At 41.7% G+C, this 22,321-nt stretch overlaps 1 protein-coding gene across 1 annotated transcript in view; it reads right to left on the bottom strand.

The window, feature by feature from the left end:
* Nucleotides 1-22,321, bottom strand: part of HDAC1 (histone deacetylase 1) — a 31,956-nt gene that overhangs the window by 9,349 nt on the left and 286 nt on the right. The window contains exons 2-3 of the mRNA XM_010836912.1: nucleotides 15,179-15,291; nucleotides 3,040-3,157 (exon numbers count right to left, since the gene is read on the bottom strand). Coding sequence (XP_010835214.1) covers nucleotides 3,040-3,157; nucleotides 15,179-15,291 — 231 coding nt within the window. The remainder of the gene's footprint in view (nucleotides 1-3,039; nucleotides 3,158-15,178; nucleotides 15,292-22,321) is intronic.

Here is a 22,321-nt window from a genome sequence, read left to right as displayed (position 1 = left end):
AGGCTGTGTCAATAAGAACTTTGGTCCCTGAGGCCAGGCTATTTATTTATCCATTGGCAATTGATTTCCCTCTCTGGCGGCTTCCTCCTTTGGTGGGTTTGGTCTGTCTGGGTTTCTAGCTTTGCCTATATTCCTGTTTGATGTGGAGCCCCCGTGGGAAGAAATTGGTATTTTAGAAATGAGAAAAAATATTTTCCTTCAGGCCCCACATCAATATGCGGCTCAAATGGCCATTCCATTATTCCCAGGAGCTGTGTGATTACCGACAGAAAAGGGGTAAAACGGGAGAGCAGACTCTCACTTGGACTAATCTATGAGACTAGGGAGGACTTTTCTATGGGTTTTCTCTCTTCCCACTATAAATACTTTTCTCATTCTTAGCCTGGCTTTAGACTGACGGGGAGCAATACTGGGTGAGAAATATGGGAGCAGATGCAGGTTGAGAAGGCAGTAAAAAACATACCGCAGAGAGAGACGTATGAGATTAAACACTGCCTTCAGGACAGTGCTACTCCTTTAGTGGTGGTGGCAGTGGTAACGGGGCGGAGAGGGGAGTAGGAGAAAAAGGGCATGTGATCAAATAGAGGTGTCCAGGGGCTTCAACTGTATTGGTAATATTTTCTTTCTTAGGCTGATTACAGGAACATGGATGTTCATTACATTATTTTTATACTTTTTGTGCGCCTGAAATATTTTATTTGCAACATATTTTAAAATACTCCAGGGACTTCCCTGGCATCCAGCGGTTAAGACTCCATGTGTCCAATGTGGAGGATGTGGGTTTGATCCCTGGTCCGGGAACTAAAATCCCACATGCCACACAGCACATCCAAAATAAATAGATAAGTGAAAATACTCCAGAGTCAGGAAACTAGAGTTCCATTCTCCGTTCTACCACTATCTTGCTGGGAAAGTCATTTCACCTCTGCAGGTTTATAAAATGGAGAAGCATGCCTCCACATTTTATTAGCACAAGTTCCTTTTATCATGTTTCTACCATGAGCCTCATATTTTGATAGACTACCTGCCCTCCACCAAAATGCATTTATTTATGTTCCCATTATTAAATATTAGATCAGAACTTCTAATTTAGATTCTCAACGTCTCAAAGTGAACACAAAGCATTTAAATTACATTCTAGCCAAGAGCAAGGAAATCTGACTTATTTGGTCTTCTTAGAGGTATAACTTCTCAGGTTCATAGTGGTGGTTTATTTGCTAAGCCGTGTCGCACTCTTGTGACCCCATGGACTGTGGTCCTCCAGGCTCCCATGTCCTTGGGATTTCCCTGGCAAGAACACTGCAGTGGGTAGCCATTTCCTTCTCAAGGGGTCTTCCCAACCTAAGGACTGAACCCCAGACCCCCTGTGTTGGCAGGTGCATTCTTTACCACTGACCCACCAGGAAAGCCTAACTTTCTAGGCTAGGTGTTGGTAAATACTGAAAAAGAGCTCAGCTCGTCATCCCTGTTGTTCTCTCTGTAGACACCCCTGGTTATAAAGCACTGCACTAAGGGGCATCTCTCTGGCTCATGTCAGTCAGTACCCTGAAGTCCTTAGAAAGCCTCATCCTTCTTACCTCCACCTCCAATGATGGAAAATCTCAGACCTAATTTTTTAATGTACAACTTTAGAATGCTGGTTTTGGGAAAAATGGAGCAAACTGGGAGCCAGAACCAAACTACTGTACACCCAAGGGCCTAACATGTTGTCTGCCTTGGAAGATTTGAAAATAATTAAAGCAGTAAGTCATAAGAGCAAAAGCTACTATTCACTTTCACTGACAGTTGGTGCTTTAAATACATTATCTTACTTATCCCCCCAAACTCCGTTATAAAATAGGCACTACCGTCTTTCTTTTAAAGAGGAGAAAACAAGGCTCAAAGCGGCTAGGGGACTTCCTCAAGAACACATGCATAGGTAAGTGGTAGAGCTAACAGGTTTCAAACTAAAACATCAGAGCTCATTCTTTTGCTGCAAAACCAAGCTGCTTCACTAATGAGAGCCCTCTCTGCTGAGAGTAGAGCCTGATCACTGGCCTAAATAAGTTTTGGAACCCCCTAAAGGCATCGAGAGCAAAGGAATGAATCTGTCTCACCTTGAGACAGAATGAAATAAGACTCTGCCAATTTAGACAGTAAATACCTTAGATGGGGCAGCTGGTCCTAGAGTTGTGGGTGGCAAAGAAGCTTAATGCTTCCAAAAAGGTCTCTATAGTTCTGTAATCATTAGCAGTGCACAATTATTGTAACAGATAAATTTCTGCCTTAGGAATCAGACTACCTTGTGGCCAGCAGTAACAAGAAAGTGTCATAGATTTCCTGGTATTCCAAAATAAACTATCATAAACTACTCAAAACTTCTAGACAATACCGTTATACTGTTTTATTATGAGATCTTAGGTGCTACATGATAATTTCTAAAATAACACAAGGGAGAAATCATGTATGATAGTTTCTTCCCAAATTTGAACATATTTTCCCCCACAACTAAAACAATCACCATAATTCCTACAAGCTGAGTGTGGCTTCTGAAATGATACCTGTGCTGGTTTCAAGTTCCAGGGGGCAGGGGCAGAATCACCTCAACTCAAAGACGACATCACCTAGAGTCTGTCCTAAGTAGCTGCTAAATTCCCAACTAACACTCACACAGTCAGAGCAGTTACAGCTGCATGGATGCCATCCAGGCCACTTTACGAAAGAAAAACCTGAGAAGTGACTTGTTCAGTCAGTTAAGTGTCAGAGCTAGGACCCGTATCACCTGTCTCCCTCTCCCAGACCAGTGCTTTTTCCATTACAACAATCATGGTTTGGGGGGGATGGTGTTGTGAACCTAACTGGACAATGTTCAGTCTCTATTCCTTACAATCAGGAAACAAAGCCCGTCCTGAGACCAAAGAAGCACTGTGGTACCCTTAGGAAGCAGGGAAATCAGGTGTCACCTGAATGGGGGATACAAGCGAAGGGAGGGTGAGTCTCTCCAACTAGAAGGGGGACCTAATGGGGCTTCAGAGTAGAGAGGGAACAGAATGCACTTACATCTCTGCATCTGCTTGCTGTACTCGGACATGTTATCTGGGCGGATGGAGCGTAAGAATTTAATGTAGTCATCACTGTGGTACTTGGTCATCTCCTCAGCATTGGCTTTGTGAGGGCGCTAGAAGACAGAGGGGAGAAAAAGCATGTTATTCTTGACCATGGCCAGTCTTCACTCAGCATTGAGCTACACAGGATAAAAAGAAATTACTGATTAGATTCAGGCCTCAAGATACTCACAATCTAGTTAAGCAAACAAGATTATCAAAATATATTCAGTATCTCACAACCTAGACTGCAACTCAAGCTCTATTGCTTAGGCAAGTCTATTTGTTTTTTCCCATTTTTTAAATCTAAAAAGTTGTTTTAAGTTTTTAACTGTGGTGGCAAGTCTATTGCTTGGGCCTCAATCTCCTCATTTACCAAATAGAGATAACATCATCTACTTCACAGGAAAGTTGTGAGAAGTGGATGAGATTATTAAATCTCTTTGTAAATTGTTTTACAAATTATGACTTCAATATTAACTATAACAATATACAACTATGGGCCAAATGGCTCTAAGAGTTCAAGAAGAAGGGGTGACTAGTACTGACTGAAACAGATGGCAAATCCTTTATAAATCATCACCACACCAATAATTCTGACCACATCCTCCCGATAAAAACTTCCTTGAGGGACTTTCCTGGGGGTCCAGAGGCTAAGACTCTGTTCCCAAGACATGGGGCCTAGGTTCGATCCCTGGTCAGGGAACTAGATCCCACATGCTGCAAGAGTCTGCATGCCTGAACTGAAGATCCCACCTGCCACAATGCAGATCCAGCATGCTGTAACTGAGCCCAGGTAAGGCCAAATAAATAAATATTTTTAAAAAACAAAACTTCTTTGACATAATAATTTCCTGGTTATCCCAAGATTCTGATTCGGCCTGTCCTCTTTTTAAAAATTCTCCCAAAGAAATGTTTACTTAAAAAAAAAAAAAAAAAGACTTCCCTGGTGGTCCAGTAGTTAAGATTCTGAATTTCCACTGCAGGGGGCGTGGGTTCAATCCCTGATTGGGGAAGTTCCATATGCTGTGTTGGTACAGCCAAAAAATTTAATAAAAATAAAAGTTCTCTTCCTCTCATCCCTTAAAAGTGGGTCTCCTTCAAAGATAACCCTCTTTTCTATTAACCCATATTTTACAGTTTATAAAGCATTTTCAGTACAGCTAACAGGAATTGTTTACTCTGTGCCAGCCACTGTTTCAGGCACTTTATTGCTATCCAGCATGAGACAACCTTTTAAAGTTATACTATTATTATCTTCACTCTGCAGTAAGGAAACTACAGAAGAGAGGGGTTAAACATAATTTGCCCAAGGTTACACAGCTAGTAAGCTGGAATAAGAACCCAAAGGTCTGGCTCTAGATACTATCTGACTCTCATTTAATCCTCCTTTATTGATGAAAATATTAAGAATGAAAAACAGGGGCTTCCCTGGTGGTCCAGTAGTTAAGAATCTGCTTCCAATGCAGGGGACTCAGGTTCGATCCCTGGTCCACGAAGATCCCACATGCCACAAAGCAATTAAGCCCGAGCTCCACGGCTACTGAAGCCTTTGAGCCTAGGCTGTGCTCAGCAACATGAGAAGCCGCCACAGTGAGAAGCCTGTGCACTGCAATGAAGAGCAGCCCCTGCTCACTACAGCCAGAGAAAGCCCGAAAGCAGCAGTGAAGACCAAGCGCAGACATAAATAAACAAATCTTAGAAAAAGACAGACACTGCTTTATTAAAAAAACAAAACAAACCCATAGTGAAAGAAGCAAGTACTAGATCCAAATACTAAGTTGTTTTCACTATACTAAGCCCTTTGCACTCTTGACAATGTTGTCAAAGCTCTGCTTTGGTGATCCCTTCTAGATAGGTGACTGCCCAGACTTTCACTCCATCTTAATGTTCTAAGCTTCAGATTCACAATTCCAATAGCTTCCCAGCCAATTCCACTCACAAATCCTACAGGCACTTCAAATTCTACTGGACATAACAACTTGTTGAGAACATAGAAGCATTCAAATTTAACTTCCAGAACTACTCTTCTGCTGTTTTTGTTAGTGAAGTGTCATCTTTAACTCTGTCCTTCTTGCCTTCTATTTCAATCCATTGCCAATCCCTTTCATTATACCTCCACAATGGTTCTTTTTTTCCCCCCTCCATAACATTGACTGCATCCACCACCTTATTTCTCCTCTGCTCCTCTTTCCCAGGTTTCCTATTCTCCCCACCATCCAGTCAGTTGCTCCAGACAAAAGTCAGAGCATCACCCTTGACTCCTCATCTGCTACATTCAACTTCTCTGGAAACTACTGCCAATGTCTCTGTCAAACCTGTCCACTTCCATCCCCAGGTCACACACGTTGGCTTGGATAGTGGCAACAATCTTCTAACTGGTATCACACCCTTAACCTTAACAACTGTGAATCTATTCTCAATTGTACAGCCAGAGTAATCTAAAATTCAAACTGAATCATGTCACTCCCCTCTAAAACCCTTCAGTGGCTTCAGTATTCACAAGATCAAGCTCAAATTCTTTAGTTTGACTTGAAAAACCAAAATAATTGGGTCCCTGCTCACCTCTCTAGAATCTTCCTAAAATATTTTATGCTCTAGCCTAGGGAACACCAAATTCAAAGCACTTGGAAGAGCCTGAGGTAGTTTAGCTAACTTGGTGCTTCAAACAAACAAATAAATAAAAACTAGTGAGGAAATCTGGGCCTAAATGCCAGGGTCTTCTGGGTTAAATTCCATTTATTTCAAAGGTTGGATACTAACATAAAGTTCTTAAAAATAATTCGTCATTTAAACAAGAATGTTTGAGAGGCTGAATTTTTCTCATGAAACAACTGTACCAATCTGCTGAGCACAACTCTACTAGCTGTTCTCTAAGGAAATTCTCTCCCATCTTTAGGCCTTTGCACATGCTATGGCCTAGAATACTGTTCTCTTCACATCCTCTATGCAACCTTTAGGTTGCAATTGAAAAGTTAATTTCCCCAGAAAGCTGTCTTTGACCCCCAGAGTCTCAGTTAAGTAACTCTCTGAAGTGTTCCCCTGAGAACCCTGTACTTCCTTGTCATCACATTCAACCTGTATAGAAATTGAGCTGCTTATTTTACTCTGGGAGGCCAGAAGCAGGTCTGACTGTATTCTACAAAAACAAGACAGGGGAGGAGTTCACAGGCGACCTTGGTTAGGATTCCAAGCTTTCACTGCCATGACCCAAGTTCAATCCCTGGTCAGGGAACTAAGAACCTGTACAGCTTGAGCAAGTGCTCAATAAAAATCTGTTGTCATAATAAATTAACTCTCATTTGGATTATTTTTTTGGTCTCCTCATCCGTTCCATTAATATCCAGTCTAACCCTCTTCCAATCCATCTTCCATAATGGTGTCACAAAAATCTTTAAAAAGTCAATGCCCTCTTCTAGAACATTCAATGACAAATGAAAAGATTTAAAAGTCTAGCATAGTAATCAAGGGGACTTTAAACTCAATTTTAAAGTCCAGCATAGGACGAGAAGGGGATCACAGAGGAAGAGATGGTTGGATGGCATCATTGGCTCAATGGACATGAGTTTGAGGAAGGTCCAGGAGATGCTGAAGGACAGGGTGTGGCGTGCTGCAGTCCATGGGGTCACAAAGAATCAGACACGACTGAGCGACTGAACAACAATAGTAATCAAGGAACTTTACAAGGTTCCTTTTCCAATCTAATCCTCCCTCCTACCCTCTTTCATAAACATAATCCTCCAGAAAATAACTCTTCTTCAACAAGACCTACAGGGTTTCCCACCACAGTGACTCTGATTAAGCCTTTCTACTATTTGAAATTCATCCCTATCCCATACCTCTGAAGGACAAAGCCAATCTCAAAAGCTGCCTCTTTTACAAAGTAAAAGCATATCTCAGCCTAAGAAACCATCTTCATCCCAGGCCACAAAGTTTCAAGGAATATGACCTCATAATCAAAAATCACAAAAGAGGACTTCCCTGGCGGTCCAGTGGTTAAGAATCCCCCTTGAAATGTAGGGGATGCAGGTTCAATCCCTGGTCAAGGACCTAATATTCCACAAGCCATGGAGCAACTAACCTCACATGCCACAACCACTGAGCCCACATGCCACAACTAGGGAGTCTGTGCGTCACAAAAGAAGATTCTGAATACTGCAACAAAGACCTAACACAGACAAATAAATAAATATTACAAAAAAATCACAAAACACACAAGGAAACAAAGCACCAGAGGTTAAGACGTCAGAGAAACAACTAATAGCAGAATCAGATCCTCAGGGACCTTGGACATACACTGAAATAGAAAAGAACAGCACTGAGAATTCCCTGGCAGTCCAGTGGTTAGGACTCCAGCACCCCCACTGCAGAGGGCATAGGTCAGATCCCTTATCAGGGAACTAAACCTGCATGCTATGGGGTGTGGCCAAAACAACAATAATTAATAATAATAATAATAATTAAAAAAAGAAAAAAGGATTGAATTTTTATGTGAAGTGAAGTGAAAGTCATTCAGTCATGTCTGACTCTTTGCAACCCCATGGACTGTAACCTGCCAGGCTTCTTAATCCATGGAATACTGAAGGAGGTTGCCATTCCCTTCTCCAGGGGATCTTTCCAACCCAGGGACTGAACACGTGGCTCCTGCATGGCAGGCGAATTCTTTACAGTCTGAGCCACCAGGGAAGCCCAGGAATATGGGAGTGGGCAGCCTATCCCTTCTCCAGGGGATCTTCCCAACCCAGGAATCGAACCAGGGTCTCCTGCATTGCAGGTAGATTTTCTACCAGCTGAGCTACTATATACCAGTAAACAATTAAAAATAAAAAGTTCAATTTGTGACACCAAAATGTATACTCAGAACTTATGAATAAAAGGAAAAGTCATGTGTTAAATTCTAAAAATAAATAAATAAAAAGTTTAAAAGATACAGTTTATGATAGCATTAAAAAAAGAAGTAATGGGGAAAAAAAATCTAGTAAAAGAGGTACATCACCTTTATGGAGAAAATTATAAAACTTTATATTGATAGCCAAATTCTCAACTCCCCCTCAACAGTGGAATGGATAAACTGTGGTATATTCTATAATTAATTACTATACAGTAATTAATATGAACAAGCTACAACTACACACAAAAAATACATATTGTGTAATTCCATTTATATTAAATTCAGCAAAATTAAACTATATTATTTTAAAATGGATAATTAGGTAGTTGAATTATGATCAACAGCAAGGAAGCAATTAACAGAAAAGTCAGAATTCTAGTTATCTCTGGGGGAAAAGAAGAAGCTACAATCAGGAAGGAACACATGCAGATGTCTGAGGTACCAGCAATGTTTTATTATTTTTTGAACTAGCCAGTGTTCATGTGTATGTTTACATCAATTTGTTAAACTGGACATTTGTTTTATGCAGTTTTCTGTGTTAATATTTCATAATAAAGAAGTTAAAGGAAATCTTTATATAAGACATTTAAAAAGACGTAATTAAATGGAGATATATACAATGTTCATGGATTCAAAAACTTACTATTCTCAAGATATCAATTCTCCCTAAGCTGATGCACAGAGTCACTGAAATTTCAACCAAAATCCTAGGAGATTTGTTTGTACCATTGATGAGTTAATTCTAAAATTAACAAGTGCAAGAGGAAATGTCAGTTGCTTGGTTGTGTCCGACTCTTTGCAATCCCACGGACTACAGCCTGCCAGGATCTTCTGTCCAAGGAATTCTCCAGGCAAGAATACTGGAGTGGGTTGCCATTCCCTTCTCTGGGGGATCTTTCCAACCCAGGGATCAAACCCAGGTCTCTAAAATTTATTCCGAGTACAAAAAGCAAGTCATTTTTTAAAAAAGAGAAACAAAGTGGGAGGATTTAATACTGGCTATTAAGACTCATAAAAAGCTGTTATAATTAAGCCACTGTAGTGACAGCATCCTGGAGAAGGCAATTGCTACCCTTTCCAGTATTCTTGCCTGGGAAATCCCATGGACAGAGGAGCCTGGCCAGGGCAATAAAGAGGCAAAGTCAAGAGAACACAGGCCCAGAAACAGACTCCAACATAGGACCTGGCACAAAGTAGGTGCTTAATACGTGTTTGTGGGATAAATTAATAAATATTGACATTTCAGATATAAAAGTGGTAGCACTTAGCTCAGTGGGGAAACAACAGACTTTTCAATCAATCAGCTGGAGAATATAGGTTTCAGTGGTTTCTTTACTTCAAATCATGTTAAAACGTCAAGTCTAGATAAGTGAATATCTGTATGTGAAAGGCAAACCTATAAAGATTTTTAAAAAATTAACATAAGAGAACACCTTAAGGGTTGGGAAGCATTTCTTAAGGCATAAAAGTACTTTTAAAAGAAACAATAAATATGACTATGTTACAATTAAGAATCTGTTTATTAAGGATACATTAGATTGAAAAAGACCAGAGTAGAAAATATTTATAACAGTACACTGACAATGAACTACATATACCAAAATACATTGAAAAAACAAAAAACTACTCCAGGGGACTTGCCTGGTGGAAAAGGTGCAGAGATTAAGATCCCCCGCTTCCAATTTAGAGGGCTTAAGTTCAATCCCTGGCAGGGGAATGAAGATCCCACGTGCCACGTGGTCCAAAAATAAAAAAGAGAGAGAGAGGTAAAACTACTATAAATTGGTAAGAAAAAGAAAGCCAAATGACCCAAGAGGAAATAGGCAAAAGAAATGAAAAGATATTTCATAGTAGAGGACATACAGTTTTACTGGTCACTAGCAAAATGCAAATCAAGACTGGGACTTCTAGCAGTCGAAAGGTTAAGATTCTATGCTTCCAATGCAGGGAACACAAGTTCAATTCCTGGTCAGGGAACTGGGGAACTGGGATCCCATGTGCCATGTGGTACAGCCCAAAAAAACCAAATCAAGACCATAATTATAGTTCTTTTTTTCACCCATTTGATTGGCAAAATTTAAAGCCTAATTCCAAGTATAAGAGAGGATGTAAATCAAGGTATCTGTTATATATTGCCAGTTCATTCAACCACACTGAGAAACAACTGGGCACTTAATATTCACAAATCCTATAGTCCAGAAATTCTGCCCCCAGATGAAGAACCATAAGAAAATTTTGCATATATACACTTAGAGACATGTATAAGAGTATCAGAGAAAAACTGGTCCTAACATTAAAAACCTAGATACAGGACTTACTTGGTAGTCCATTGGTAGACAGTCTGCCTGCCAATGCAGGGGACATGGGTTTAATCCCTGGTCTGGGAAGACCCCACATGCTGAGGGGCAACTAAGCCCCTATGCCACAACTACTGAAGCCCGGGCACCTAGAGCCTACGCTCTGCAACAAGACAAGTCCATACACCACAAGGAAGAGTAGCCCCTGCTCACAGCGACTGGAGAAAGCCCACACGCAGCAATGAGGACCCAGCACAGCCAAAACAATGAATAAATTTAAAAAAACAGAGATACAAATTAAGATTATGGGAGAATGGATAAATTACAATATACTGAAATGATAAAATCTTATTCAGCAGAGAAAAATGAAAGAATTATAGCTATATGCAACAAGTTGGATAGATTTTAGTAATTACATATATTGTGAGACAAAAGCAAGTCCCAGAAGACTACACACAGCAGGCTACCCTTTTTAAGAAATTCAAGAACAAGTACATAAACACTATATATTGCTTAGGCACATATATACATGATAAACATAATAATATGATAAGCAAAAGAGTAATAATCACAAAATTTAGAAGCGTGATCAGGTTGTAAGAATATGAACGTTCATTGCATTATTAAAATATTTAAGTATTAAGAAAGAATAAATAAATAAAATATTTAAGTAAAGTGAATGAATAAACAAAGTAAATTTTTTAAAAAGATGGCCAAGCGTCAATCTTCTTTGGATGTTCATAAGCCAAGAAAAACAATGAACCTGATTCTATGCATCTAAAGGCCAATTACAACAGAAACACAAGAATAACCAGACAATCAAAAAGAAAAATGGGCAGAAGGCCTGAATGGGAACTTCAGTAGGGAAATCTGTAAAAAGATCCTCAACTGCACTAGTAACAAGAGAAATACCACCTTGGCATTATGTGCATGCCAAACAGCAATAAGGACGACTGTGTGCCTATATCCTCCGAGCACACCACCTGGTGAAACTCAAGCATATGCACCACGAGACATGTTCAAGAGTGTTCAGGACTTACCTGTTGGTCCAGTGGCTAGGAATCTGCCTGCCAATGCAGGGGACAACAAGTTTGATCCCTGGTCCAGGGAGATTCCATGTGCTACCGGGCAACAAAGCCCATGTACCACAATTGGTGAGCCCAACAGAGCCTGAGGGCCGCAACTACTGAGCCCATACACCTAAAGGCCATGCTCCACCGCAAGAGAAGCCACTGCAATGAGAAGCTTATGCACCACAAAGAGTGACCCTGCTTGCCACAACTAGAGAAAGCCTGCACACAGCAACTCCTATCTAGTGTAGCCAGAAATAATAAATATTTTAAAAAGAATGTTCATAGCAGCATTGTTTGTAATAGCTCAAAACTAGAAACAAACCAAATGCCCACCAATACCAATAAAATAGACAACTTGTGGTGTAGTCTTTCGAAATACAGTGAAAATAAATATATGTATCATCAACATGAATGACTTAGGAACATACTGGGCAAAAAAGGCAAGTCACATAATAAATACTGTATGGCTCCATTTATGTAACATTCAAACATGTAGAAGTAAAATATGTATCATTTAAGGATACATACTGGTAAAATTATAAAGAAAAGCAAGGAAATAATAAACCCCAAATTCAGGGCAAAGGTTAACTCTGGGGAAGACAGAATCAGGGAAGGACAGACAGGAGTTCTAACAGTCATGGAAACATTTCTTTTCTTAAACAAGGTGCTATTAATAATAACGTGATTCTTTATACTTTACATATATTTTATAAAAATTCTTTCATTTCTACTCAATGTTTTATAAAAACATTTAAAAAAAGGAACAGAAGGCGATGAGTAAGAAGCCTGGGAATATACAAAATCAGCATCCAAGGCAAGGAAGAGAGCAGGATTCTTAATTATGTAAATAGGAAGATGCCTGGATGAAAAGTGAGGATTTGATTCTGGGAGAGATTAATTAGATGTGCAGAGAAAGAACTGGAGAAGGAACCCAAGAAGGTGAAATTGTGTGAAAAAGACTTCAACCTGTCTCCTTCAGGTATAGAAACTTCTGCAAGGAGAAGTCCAGGGAATTTCTTTCAGGAGTAACTCTCAAAAGCCATTAATTTCAGGACATACACTAAAATAAATAGCTATTTGTCCTTTGGGAAAGGGATGCTAGGATCACAGCCCAGAGAAAGGAGAAGAAAGAAGAGACCAATGCAGAGAAGCGCTGTTAACAGAGGGGACTAAAGAGTCACACTCAGTAAAGAGGGTACAGGTTCAATCCCTGGTTGGGAAACTAAGATCCCACAAGCTTTGCAGTATGGTCAAAAGATTAAAAAAAAAAAAAAATTTAAGGGGGAAAAAAAAAGATAGAACCAGAAAAGGAAAAAGATCACATGAAAGAGAACACGGTCTAGAGATTTCAGCAAGAGATTACACTGGGCTTTTGCTTTAGTTTACAATAAGAATACCACACAGATGAAGTAATCTCCAATAAGGTATTATTGTCTCCTATGACAGCCACAGTTAGTTACTTCCCAAAGAGCTATTCTCCCCCTTCCCTCTTTTTAACAGATCTCAATTTGGTTGGGTATATCCAGCCCCAAGGATCAAATTGCTGGTGAATGGTCTAAGTATGGCAAATGACCCAATGAGACTTACAGGGAAATCTGTTAGGAAGTTGCTAGGAAGAGCTTTCTTCTTTAATAAAAATAGAGTGTAGGGTAGGCACAGTGGAGAGTGATTCAAATCAAGGTTGCTATAAAGATTAAGTAAATAACAGTAGCCCTGGCTTGGTACTTAGCCATCTTCAATAAATGTTAGTTAATTTCTCCTCTCACTTAAAGATATGACCCTTTTTTTATTATTAATATCTCAGTATCACTCATGGAGGTTAATAATGTCCCTGGGTTATAACAAGTACTCAACAAGAATCTGTTGGATGAAAAAAAGAAACAGTGCTTAATGCAACTCTTGAAAATGAGAAAGATATGACTAGGTGGAGTAAATAATCTTCCCCATCAGAATGGGGTAGAAAGAGGCAGAATCTGATCTGGCTGAAATGGAGGGTTCTGAGGGTGGAGTGGCAGGGAAGGGGGCAAACAGGCCAGGTGAGCATGGCTGAGATGTGCAACAGGCAGCCCCGTGGAGCCTTGGTGCTTACCATTCCACATTCAGGTACCCTCTCTGTATCTAAATGCTAGTCTGTTCCCTAGAGTCCCTGAAAACCTCTGCTATCTTTTCTATTTTTCATTCCCAGATGCCCTTCACACCTGAAAATGCTCTCTGGTCCCAGTTCCATCTGCTCCTCCATCTACCTTCCCTCCTTGCTTTCCCAGCTGCCTCCAGGGGCTCCAGAGACATGACACGGCTGCCTGAGACAGAAGATTCATCTCCTTTCAGTCTCCGGAATGGTGGGGAAGGATGCTGCTGCTGCTAGGTTACTTAAGCTGTCAGCACAGACTTCAACAACCCTTACACTCTAACCATAAGGCAACACAGGCCCCCAACCCCTCCTTATTTTCTCATTTGGACTCTTGCAACATCCTCCTAACTTAGCCTCCCTGCTTCTCAAATGCATGCCTATTCCTATTTCTCATTTAAAATACTTCACTTGGGACTTCCCTAGTGATCCAGTGACTAAAACTTCACGTTCCCAATGCAGTGGGCCTGGGTTCAATCCCTGGGTTAAGGAAATAGATCCTGCATGCCGCAAGTAAAAGGTCCTGAATGCTGCCACTAAAGACCCAGCACACCGCAAAGAAGACGGAAGGTGCTGTGTGCCACAGCTAAGATCCGGCACAGCCAAACAAATAAGCAAGATGTTTTGAATAAATACTTCTTTTGTGTTTTACAGCCTCCAGAAAAGTTCAAATTGGGAAACTCTGGACCAAATTTGGCCCGCAGATATGTTCATGTACTTTTGTTCCTACATGTTTCAAACAAACTTGGGCCAACATTTTAAACCTTGGAGATTCTACGTAATAATCCAGAGTTCTGGCTTCTCTTTAAAAACCACTATGTGCTTGGTCACTCAGTCGTGTCCGACTCTTTGTGACCCTTTGGGCTACAGACTACCAGGCTCCTCTGCCCATGGGATTTTCAGTCAAGAATACTGGAGTGGGTTGCCATTTTCCTCCTCCAGGGGATCTTTCCAATCCAGGGATGGAATCCATGTCTCCTGTGTCTCCTGCATTGCAAGCAGATTTCTTTACCTGCTGAGCCATCAGGGAAAGCTGGAAGATGTGGCAAAAGACATCAGCTGGAGCCAGGCCAAATGGCTAGAAAGTCCATACTCTCTAGTAACTAGAGACTTGGTATCTACTTCAACACAGTTCCAATCACCTAGTTTTTAGGGACTGGATTTTTTGACCCTGGCCCAGCCAAATTGCTTAATATAGCACATCCAATTCTTGCTGACCTCTCCAGCTCTAGCTCCCCTCTCTCACACTTATCAACTTTATACTGCAGCCAATACCTGCACACTAAACTACTTTATTTCCCTAAACACATCATATTGTTCCTACCTTTCTGCCTTTTTGTATATGTTCTTCCCTCAGCCTAGAATGCTAGTCCCCTCCTGAACTCCAGGCTAATTTCTATTTAATCTTTAAAACATTGCTTAGCTATCACTTCTAGGAAACATTCCAAGGCTCCCTTCCACGTTCTGCCTCAATATCTCTGAATCTTATACATTTTTATATCGTTGCACACTGTAGTACAATTTGTTGTTCACCAGCACTAGAGTGAGCACCTTAAAAAACAAAGAATCTCTATCCAATGTCTGCCACGTAACAGTCACTCAACACATTTCATAAATGAGTAATTGAAAAAAAATGAGACAATGAATGATGTATGGGGAACCAGAGCTGAAGAGGCTAGGGAGGGGTGAAGTTCCCAGTAACTCACATAGATTTCCATCTTCCGGTAGAGACCATAGTTAAGGAGTAAATTATGAGTCATGCGGATTCGGTGAGGCTTCATTGGGTGGCCTTGTCCATAATAGTAATTTCCAACATCCCCTGAAGAAGAAAGAGTGACAGCTTCAGTGACACAGTTAGACACACACTCCCAGGAGAACCCACAGATTTTTACAACAAATTTCTAGGCAAATTCTGTCTGGTTCATTCTAGGCACCAAGATTCTCTCCCACCTCAAGGAAGGGTAACTTCAGAAGACAACGAAAAGCAGGGGGCCGTGGTGAGAGGAGCACTTAAGGATGTCTGTCTAGCCCAGTTTTTTCCCTTGGAACCCAAAGACATCAGACAGTGTGAGGGGGTCAGTCCAAAGCTACTTGGGGAACAGCGGCCAGTGAGGTGACTCACCTCACTGTCTCCAAGGAATTCACTCCCACAACAGAAAGAATAATCATCACTACTCAGAATTACTGTAAGTCACAGTTCACCTCCTGCACACCAGAACACTTTATGGTGTCAAAGCACTTTTGCAATCACTTTCTTACTGGATTCTCACAAATACCCTGGAAAATAGTCAAGACAGGGAGTATTATTCCCATTTTATAGATTAAAGACTAAACTCATCATCTCTTTTTTAAAAAAATTATCTTATCCCTTCATTTTGTGTTTGGCTGTGCTGGTCTTCACTGCAGCTTAGGCTTTTCTCTAGCTGAGGACAATGGGGCTACTCTCTAGCTGTGGTGCTCAGGCTTCTCATTGCAGTGCCTTCTCCTGTGGTGGACCACGGGCTCCACGGCATGCAGCATGTGGGCTCAGCAGCTGTGGTGCCCTGGCTCTACACAGCAGTCTCAGTGATTGTGGCACATGGGCTGAGTTGCTCCGAGGCATGTGGGATCTTCCCAAATCAGGGACTGAACCCATGTCTCCTGCACTGACAGGCAGATTCTTTACCACTGAGCCACCAGGTTGGTTGGTTGTTTAGTCGCTAAGTCGTGTCCGACTCTTGTGACCCCATGGACTGTAGTCTGCCAGGCTCCTCTGTCCATAGCATTCTGGCAAGGATTCTGGCAGAGCCACCAGGGAAGCCCCATAAACTCACCATCTCTTCATTTATCCATAGCAATAACCTTCCACTGGTCCCTCTGCTGTCAGTTCAAACTATCTGCCACACCAGTTATTTTCCTAATATACAGCTTTGATAACATCACTCCCCTACTCAAAAGTCCTTAATGGTTCCCCATTTTCTATAGGATAAAGAATAAAGAACAACTTCAATAGGACTTTCTTAATCTATTTTCCAACTTCTTACCACAACCACCCTACCCCAACATACACACCACATACATATACACACACACACTCTGCTCTAGACGTTAGCAGGCAAATGGGTTAAATACAACTGGTTGCTTGATTTTTCTAAATAAGATGTTATTGGAATACAACAATGCCCATTAGTTTTATCATCTATGACTACTTTTACATTATAATGGCAGAGTTGAGTAGCTAGTTACTACAGAGACCCACCCATGTGGCACATGCATGCTAAGTCACTTTGGTCATGTCTGACCTGCCAGGCTCCTCTGTCCATGGGATTCTCCAGGCAAGAACACTGGAGTGGGTTGCCAACTCCTTCTCCAGGGGATCCTCTGGTCCCAGGGATCAAACCCACATCTCTTATGTCTCCTGCATTGGCAGATGGGTTTTTTACACTAGTCCACTTGGGAAGCCCTCCCAGTCACACAAAGCCTAAAATACTTATTATCTGACCCTTTACGGAAAGTCTGCCGATCTCTTGGAAGAAAAGCTATGACCAACCTAGATAGCGTATTAAAAAGCAGAGACATTACTCTGCCAACAAAGGTCCATCTAGTCAAAGCTATGGTTTTTCCAGTAGTCATGTATGGACATGAGAGTTGGACTATAAAGAAAGCTGAGCGCTGCAGAATTGATGCTTTTGAACTGTAGTGCTGGAGTAGACTCTTGAGAGTCCCGTGGACTTCGAAGAGATCCAACCAGTCCAGCCAGGAAATCAGTCCTGAATGTTCATTGGAAGGACTGATGGCTGAAACTGAAACTCCAATACTTTGGCCACCTGATGCGAAGAACTCACTGGAAAAGACCCTGATGCTGGGAAAGGGTGAAGGCAGGAGGCGAACGGGATGAGAGGATGAGATGGTTGGATGGCATCACCGACTCAACAGACACAAGTTTGAGCAAGCTCCGGGAGTTGGTGATGGACAGGGAAGCCTGGCGTGCTACAGTTCAGTCCATGGGGTCATAAGGAGTCAGATGCAACTGAATTGAACTGAGTTGAACTGCCAATCTCTGTTATGAACATGCTAGATTATTATCAGCTTCTTGAACGCGTTCACCTTCACACCAAAGTATCCTTTGTTCAGACTGTTCCTTTGACTTGGAACGTCATTCCTTCTCTGAGCATCCTCCTCACACTACAAAGCTCAGCTAAAGCTCCAGCCATAGTCCTAATCAGAATAAATGGTCTCTTCCTCTGCATGCAATTTATATATGGCACTTAATTTTGTATCTCAATTATTTACGTATCTATTTTATATCTACAAGACTGTTCCTTGAAGGAAAGGACAAATATGCCCTGTACATCACACAGACTGAATAAAGATTCAAGGAAATGAACTGAGACTCAGAGAGTTATGTGCCTGCTCAAGATCACACAGCTAATGAATGAGTGTCAACCCTTCTAACTCCAAATCCAGGATGTTAAAAACTGTATTAGCAGGACTTCCCTGGTGATCCAGTGGTTAAACCTCTGGGCTTCCAATGCAGGAGGCATGAATTTGATCCCTAGTTGGGGGAACTGAGACATGCCCAAGTAGGGTGTTCAAAATTTTCAAAATTAAAAAAAAAAAAACTTTATCAGGTTTCCCAGGTACCTACTTCAGTTTGCAATTAACCTAAAGGGCTCTGTAGTCTACCTGGTAGAAAGTTCCTGGGAAAATATTTCAAAATCATGTGAATTGCACACCCAAAGTTCTCTCTTTGGAAGTTCACTAGGATGAGGCAGATCTTTCATTACCAGTGAAACAAAGGGTCCCAACCTCTTAATCAATGATTTAGTAGTGCCAGAAACAGGCTTCATTCCAGGGAGCAATGCATGGTGGGGAATGCCACCAACAGCATCCAAGCTGTACTCCATTTCTCTTTAGCACAGACAGACATGGCCTGTGATAATAGGAAACTGCTAAACAGTTGAATATTTAGGATCTCATCCTTTTCTCTCTTTATTTTTTAAAATATTTATTTGGCTGCACCAGGTCTTCTTAGTTTCGGCACCCAGGATCCTAGATCTTTACTGCAGCACTGGATCTTCAGTTTCGGCATGTGGGATCTAGCTCCCCGACCAGGGATTGAATCTAGGCCCCCTGCCTTGGGAGTGCAGAGTCCCAGCCACTGAACCACCAGGGAAGTCCCTCTCTCTTTTTAAATAAACCTTATTCTTTAGAACAATTTTAGGTTTACAGAAAAATTGCTAAGAAGTACAGAGTTCTTAGATACTATACTATTTCCTCTATTAACATTTTAGTTAACTAGAAAGTATCTGTTACAATTAATGAAGCAATATTGATAATTATTTACTAAAAGTCCATACTTTAGATTTCCTTAGTGTTCACCTAATGAATACCTAGTGTTCATCCTCTTCATTTTAGTGAGGCCTGTGTTCTCAGGCAGTCACAAGCCAGAGAACAGCATGTAGCGGCATTCAACAGTCCCATACAGACAGACTTTGAGATACAGTAGGAGGGAAGGCAGTCAGAGACGTTTGTTCCCAGGGCTCCTCAGACAACTTTACCACCACGGGGTTGCGTAGAACACGTTCTCAAGGCACTGGCTGAGACTTCCAGAAAGTGAAAGTGTCAGTGGCTCAGTTGTGTCCCACTCTTTGTGATCCCATGAACCACAGCCCACCAGGCTCCTCTGTCCATGGAATTTTCCAGGCAAGAATACTGGAGTGGGTAGCTATTCCCTTCTCCAAGGGAGCTTCCTGACCCAAGGATTGAACCTGAGTCTCCTGCATGGCAGGCAGATTCTTTACCATCCGAGCCACCAGGTAAGTCCAAGTCTTCAAGATGCAGATCCCACTTGTGGGCAGTCAAGAGTCACAAGGTCATTGCTATGTTATATAAATTGGATTCCTGCTTACCCATTTCTCTGGTATAGATCTTGATCCCTAGTAACTCCCCTGCCTATCAACACAGAATCCAGCCAAGGTTAAGACTTGGGGAATTGAGATAACTTATCTAGAAAGCTAAGGGAGTATCTGAGGGTGGGGCCCAAACACATTATCCTGTCTTTTAACAGTTTTTAATCAGGTTGCTGAGAGACTTAAAAAAAAATAATCCTTATAGATAAGAGTTGGCCCTCCCCATCCACTAACCCTGGACTAAGGAGGGCCTATTGTACTATGTTATTTTATGTAAGGAACCTGAGCATCCTTTTGATGGGGTCTTGGAACCAGTCCAGCTGTTTTAAACTTTTTAAAACTTTATTAAAAAGGGCTTTCTGCACTGTTCTCATAGTTTCTCCATTTTATAGGGGAGAGGCCTGAGGCCTGTAAAGGTAAAATGACTTGCCCAATACTTCAAAGCTTTTGAGCAGCAGAACCAAATTTCAACCCCAAACTAGTGACCTCACTGAGAAACTCACAAGTAGTTTCTCAGAAAGGAAGAGATCACCCTTCTCTAAAGGTGGAGGTCTTTCCACTTTTTCTCTTTTTAGACTGAGAATGTGGAGATCACAAAAAACTGTGCAAACTGATAAAGCTATGAAGTCACAGACTCCAGCTTCAAATGGACCCTCACCACTGCCCAGCAATCCTTCAAATGTTTTTACTTGCTCCCTCTTTCATAACAGCTATCTCTCTTCAAGATTCCTATTCTACCCAATTGCCCTCCCCTACTCTCACGAAAAGGAATATTTTCTTACTTCCTGAAAAATATTTTCTTACTTCCTATCTCCTGAAAGCCCCCTCCACTTTCCATCTTCTCTCCTTCAAACATGCTTTTTCTTGCCACTTACCCTCTCATCCCAAAGGAACTTCCTCTTAAAAGAGGGGTGTCCCTACGTGTGCTCTGGTTTCCATCTCACCTGATCTCTCCTCAGGGACCTCCATCATTACTAGCCCCTCTCCCCAGTATCTTCAACCTCTCCCTAATTTCCATAAAAATTTGCACATACTTAACTCTCAGCCACTAATTCTCCTCTTTATCAACAACCCTCTCTCTGTCTCAACAGCTTCCTTTTGGGACTTCGCTGGTGGTCCAGTGGTTAAGACTCCGTGCTTCCACTGCAGGGGGCACAGGTTCAATCCCTGGTTTGGGAACAAAGACTCTACACACAGCATGGTATGATTAAAAAAAAAAAAAGTTTCGTTAAAAAAAAGAGTTCAATCTAATGCCTCCTCTTCACTCATCCCTTCAGTCTACAGTAATTTAACTTCAGTTCTAAATGCTGCACAGGAAACAGTTCTTGCCAATACTTGGCCACTCCCTCCCTCTTTTGGCTACTGTAACCCAACACTTTCTGGTTCACTTACATCTCAAGTCATTCCCTCTGTATCTTTATTCACTTTATCAACAGTATTTTTTGAGAATCTACTACGAGCTAGGCACTGTTTAGGGGGGCCGCGTATACAAAGGTAGACAAAACATGATCCTTTTCCCTAAGGAGTTCACTGTCTGTAAGAAGTATGAACAAGTAAATGGGCAATTCCAATACACGGTGACTAATGTACAAATGTACTCTACATACCCAGGAGTACAGAGCATGAAGAACACTAGACTTTTTCTCAGCCCACCTCCTTAGAATCCCACCCTGGACCCTCTTCTCTTTTCACCCTATACAACTTCTTATATGGGATACAAGGGTAACTGCATTCTCTTCTGTAACTAAAATTATCAGCTGTATGTATGTATGCTGACAATCATCAAAAATTTCTATCTTCTCATTTGTCTTCTAAACTGCAGACCTGAATGGCCACTGCCTACTGGACACCTCTACTTGGGATATCCCCCAGACATCTCAACAAATGTTTCTTTAAAAAACAAAACCCAACATTATCAACTGAAATGGTCTTCTACATTCAGCATGAAACTGCCCAAACTAAACACTGGGATCCTTGCCTTTTTCCTTACTTCTCCATTCATGCATTTAACTTCTGTCCCAGAGTCTTAGTTCTAAGGTACAATAAATCTGATGATGTCACTAACCTGAATACGACTTCAATGATTCACCAGTGCCCAACTTGTGAATATAAATCCAACTTTCTTAGGGTGGTGTGCCCAGCCTTTCATGATCTGGTCCCCATTTACTTCTCCAGCCTCATCACTTGCAACCTTTTTCTCACCACTGCTCTACACCTTCTAACACTGTGCCTTCAAATTTATGCCTCCACCATACTGTACATCCGGCCATTTTTCAAAGGTGCTCGCCTCTCTCTTACCTCTCAACTTGTTATCTTTATCCTTCCTGGGCCTAGTTAATAACTCTTGCTCTTCAGGTCCTAATTGAGATGGCACCTCCTTGCCTGACTTCTCAGGCTGGGCAGATACTTCGCTGTGCTCCCAGCAAACTCTGAGCTGTCCTTCCTCCCAACCTGATAGTGTAGAGCAATTTTTCTGTCATGGTCTATATGCTCCTCCAGACTGAGTGAGAGGAAGGTAGCAAGACCATCCCCTGGCCTCAGCCCCTAAATGATACCTAGAACAGAAGAAGCTGCTGCTCCACAGATTTCTGTTCAACGAAAAAGTTTGTTTTAACAAGTTGCATCCTTCTTCTTCCAACCCCAGGAGTCCCATTTCCCAGCAGCAACCGCAGGGCCCGCTGGGAGACAGGGGGAGGGGACTTGGTGACCTCTAGGTGCTGAGCCCTGCAGGCCTCTCAACAGAAAAGATGAGGAAGGAAAGGGGCAGTGAGAGATCTTAGGATTCTCAGCAGAACATATCACATATCACCCGGCAATCTTCTTCACCAGATTCTGCCTCCTGCCTCGGACTCAGCCTCCCCTCTAGGAGGCCGCTGCAAACTCCACATCAGACTTCAGAATTCCCCACCAAGGTGACCTCTGGCTTCCCGAGGCGACCCTCCTGACCTCGGACCCCCC

Source organism: Bison bison, unplaced genomic scaffold, assembly GCF_000754665.1.
Source record: "Bison bison bison isolate TAMUID 2011002044 unplaced genomic scaffold, Bison_UMD1.0 scf7180017864068, whole genome shotgun sequence".
Lineage (NCBI taxonomy): Eukaryota > Metazoa > Chordata > Mammalia > Artiodactyla > Bovidae > Bison > Bison bison.
The sequence above is the reverse complement of the archived record's forward strand: the minus strand, read 5'-3'. Positions and strand labels throughout refer to the sequence as shown.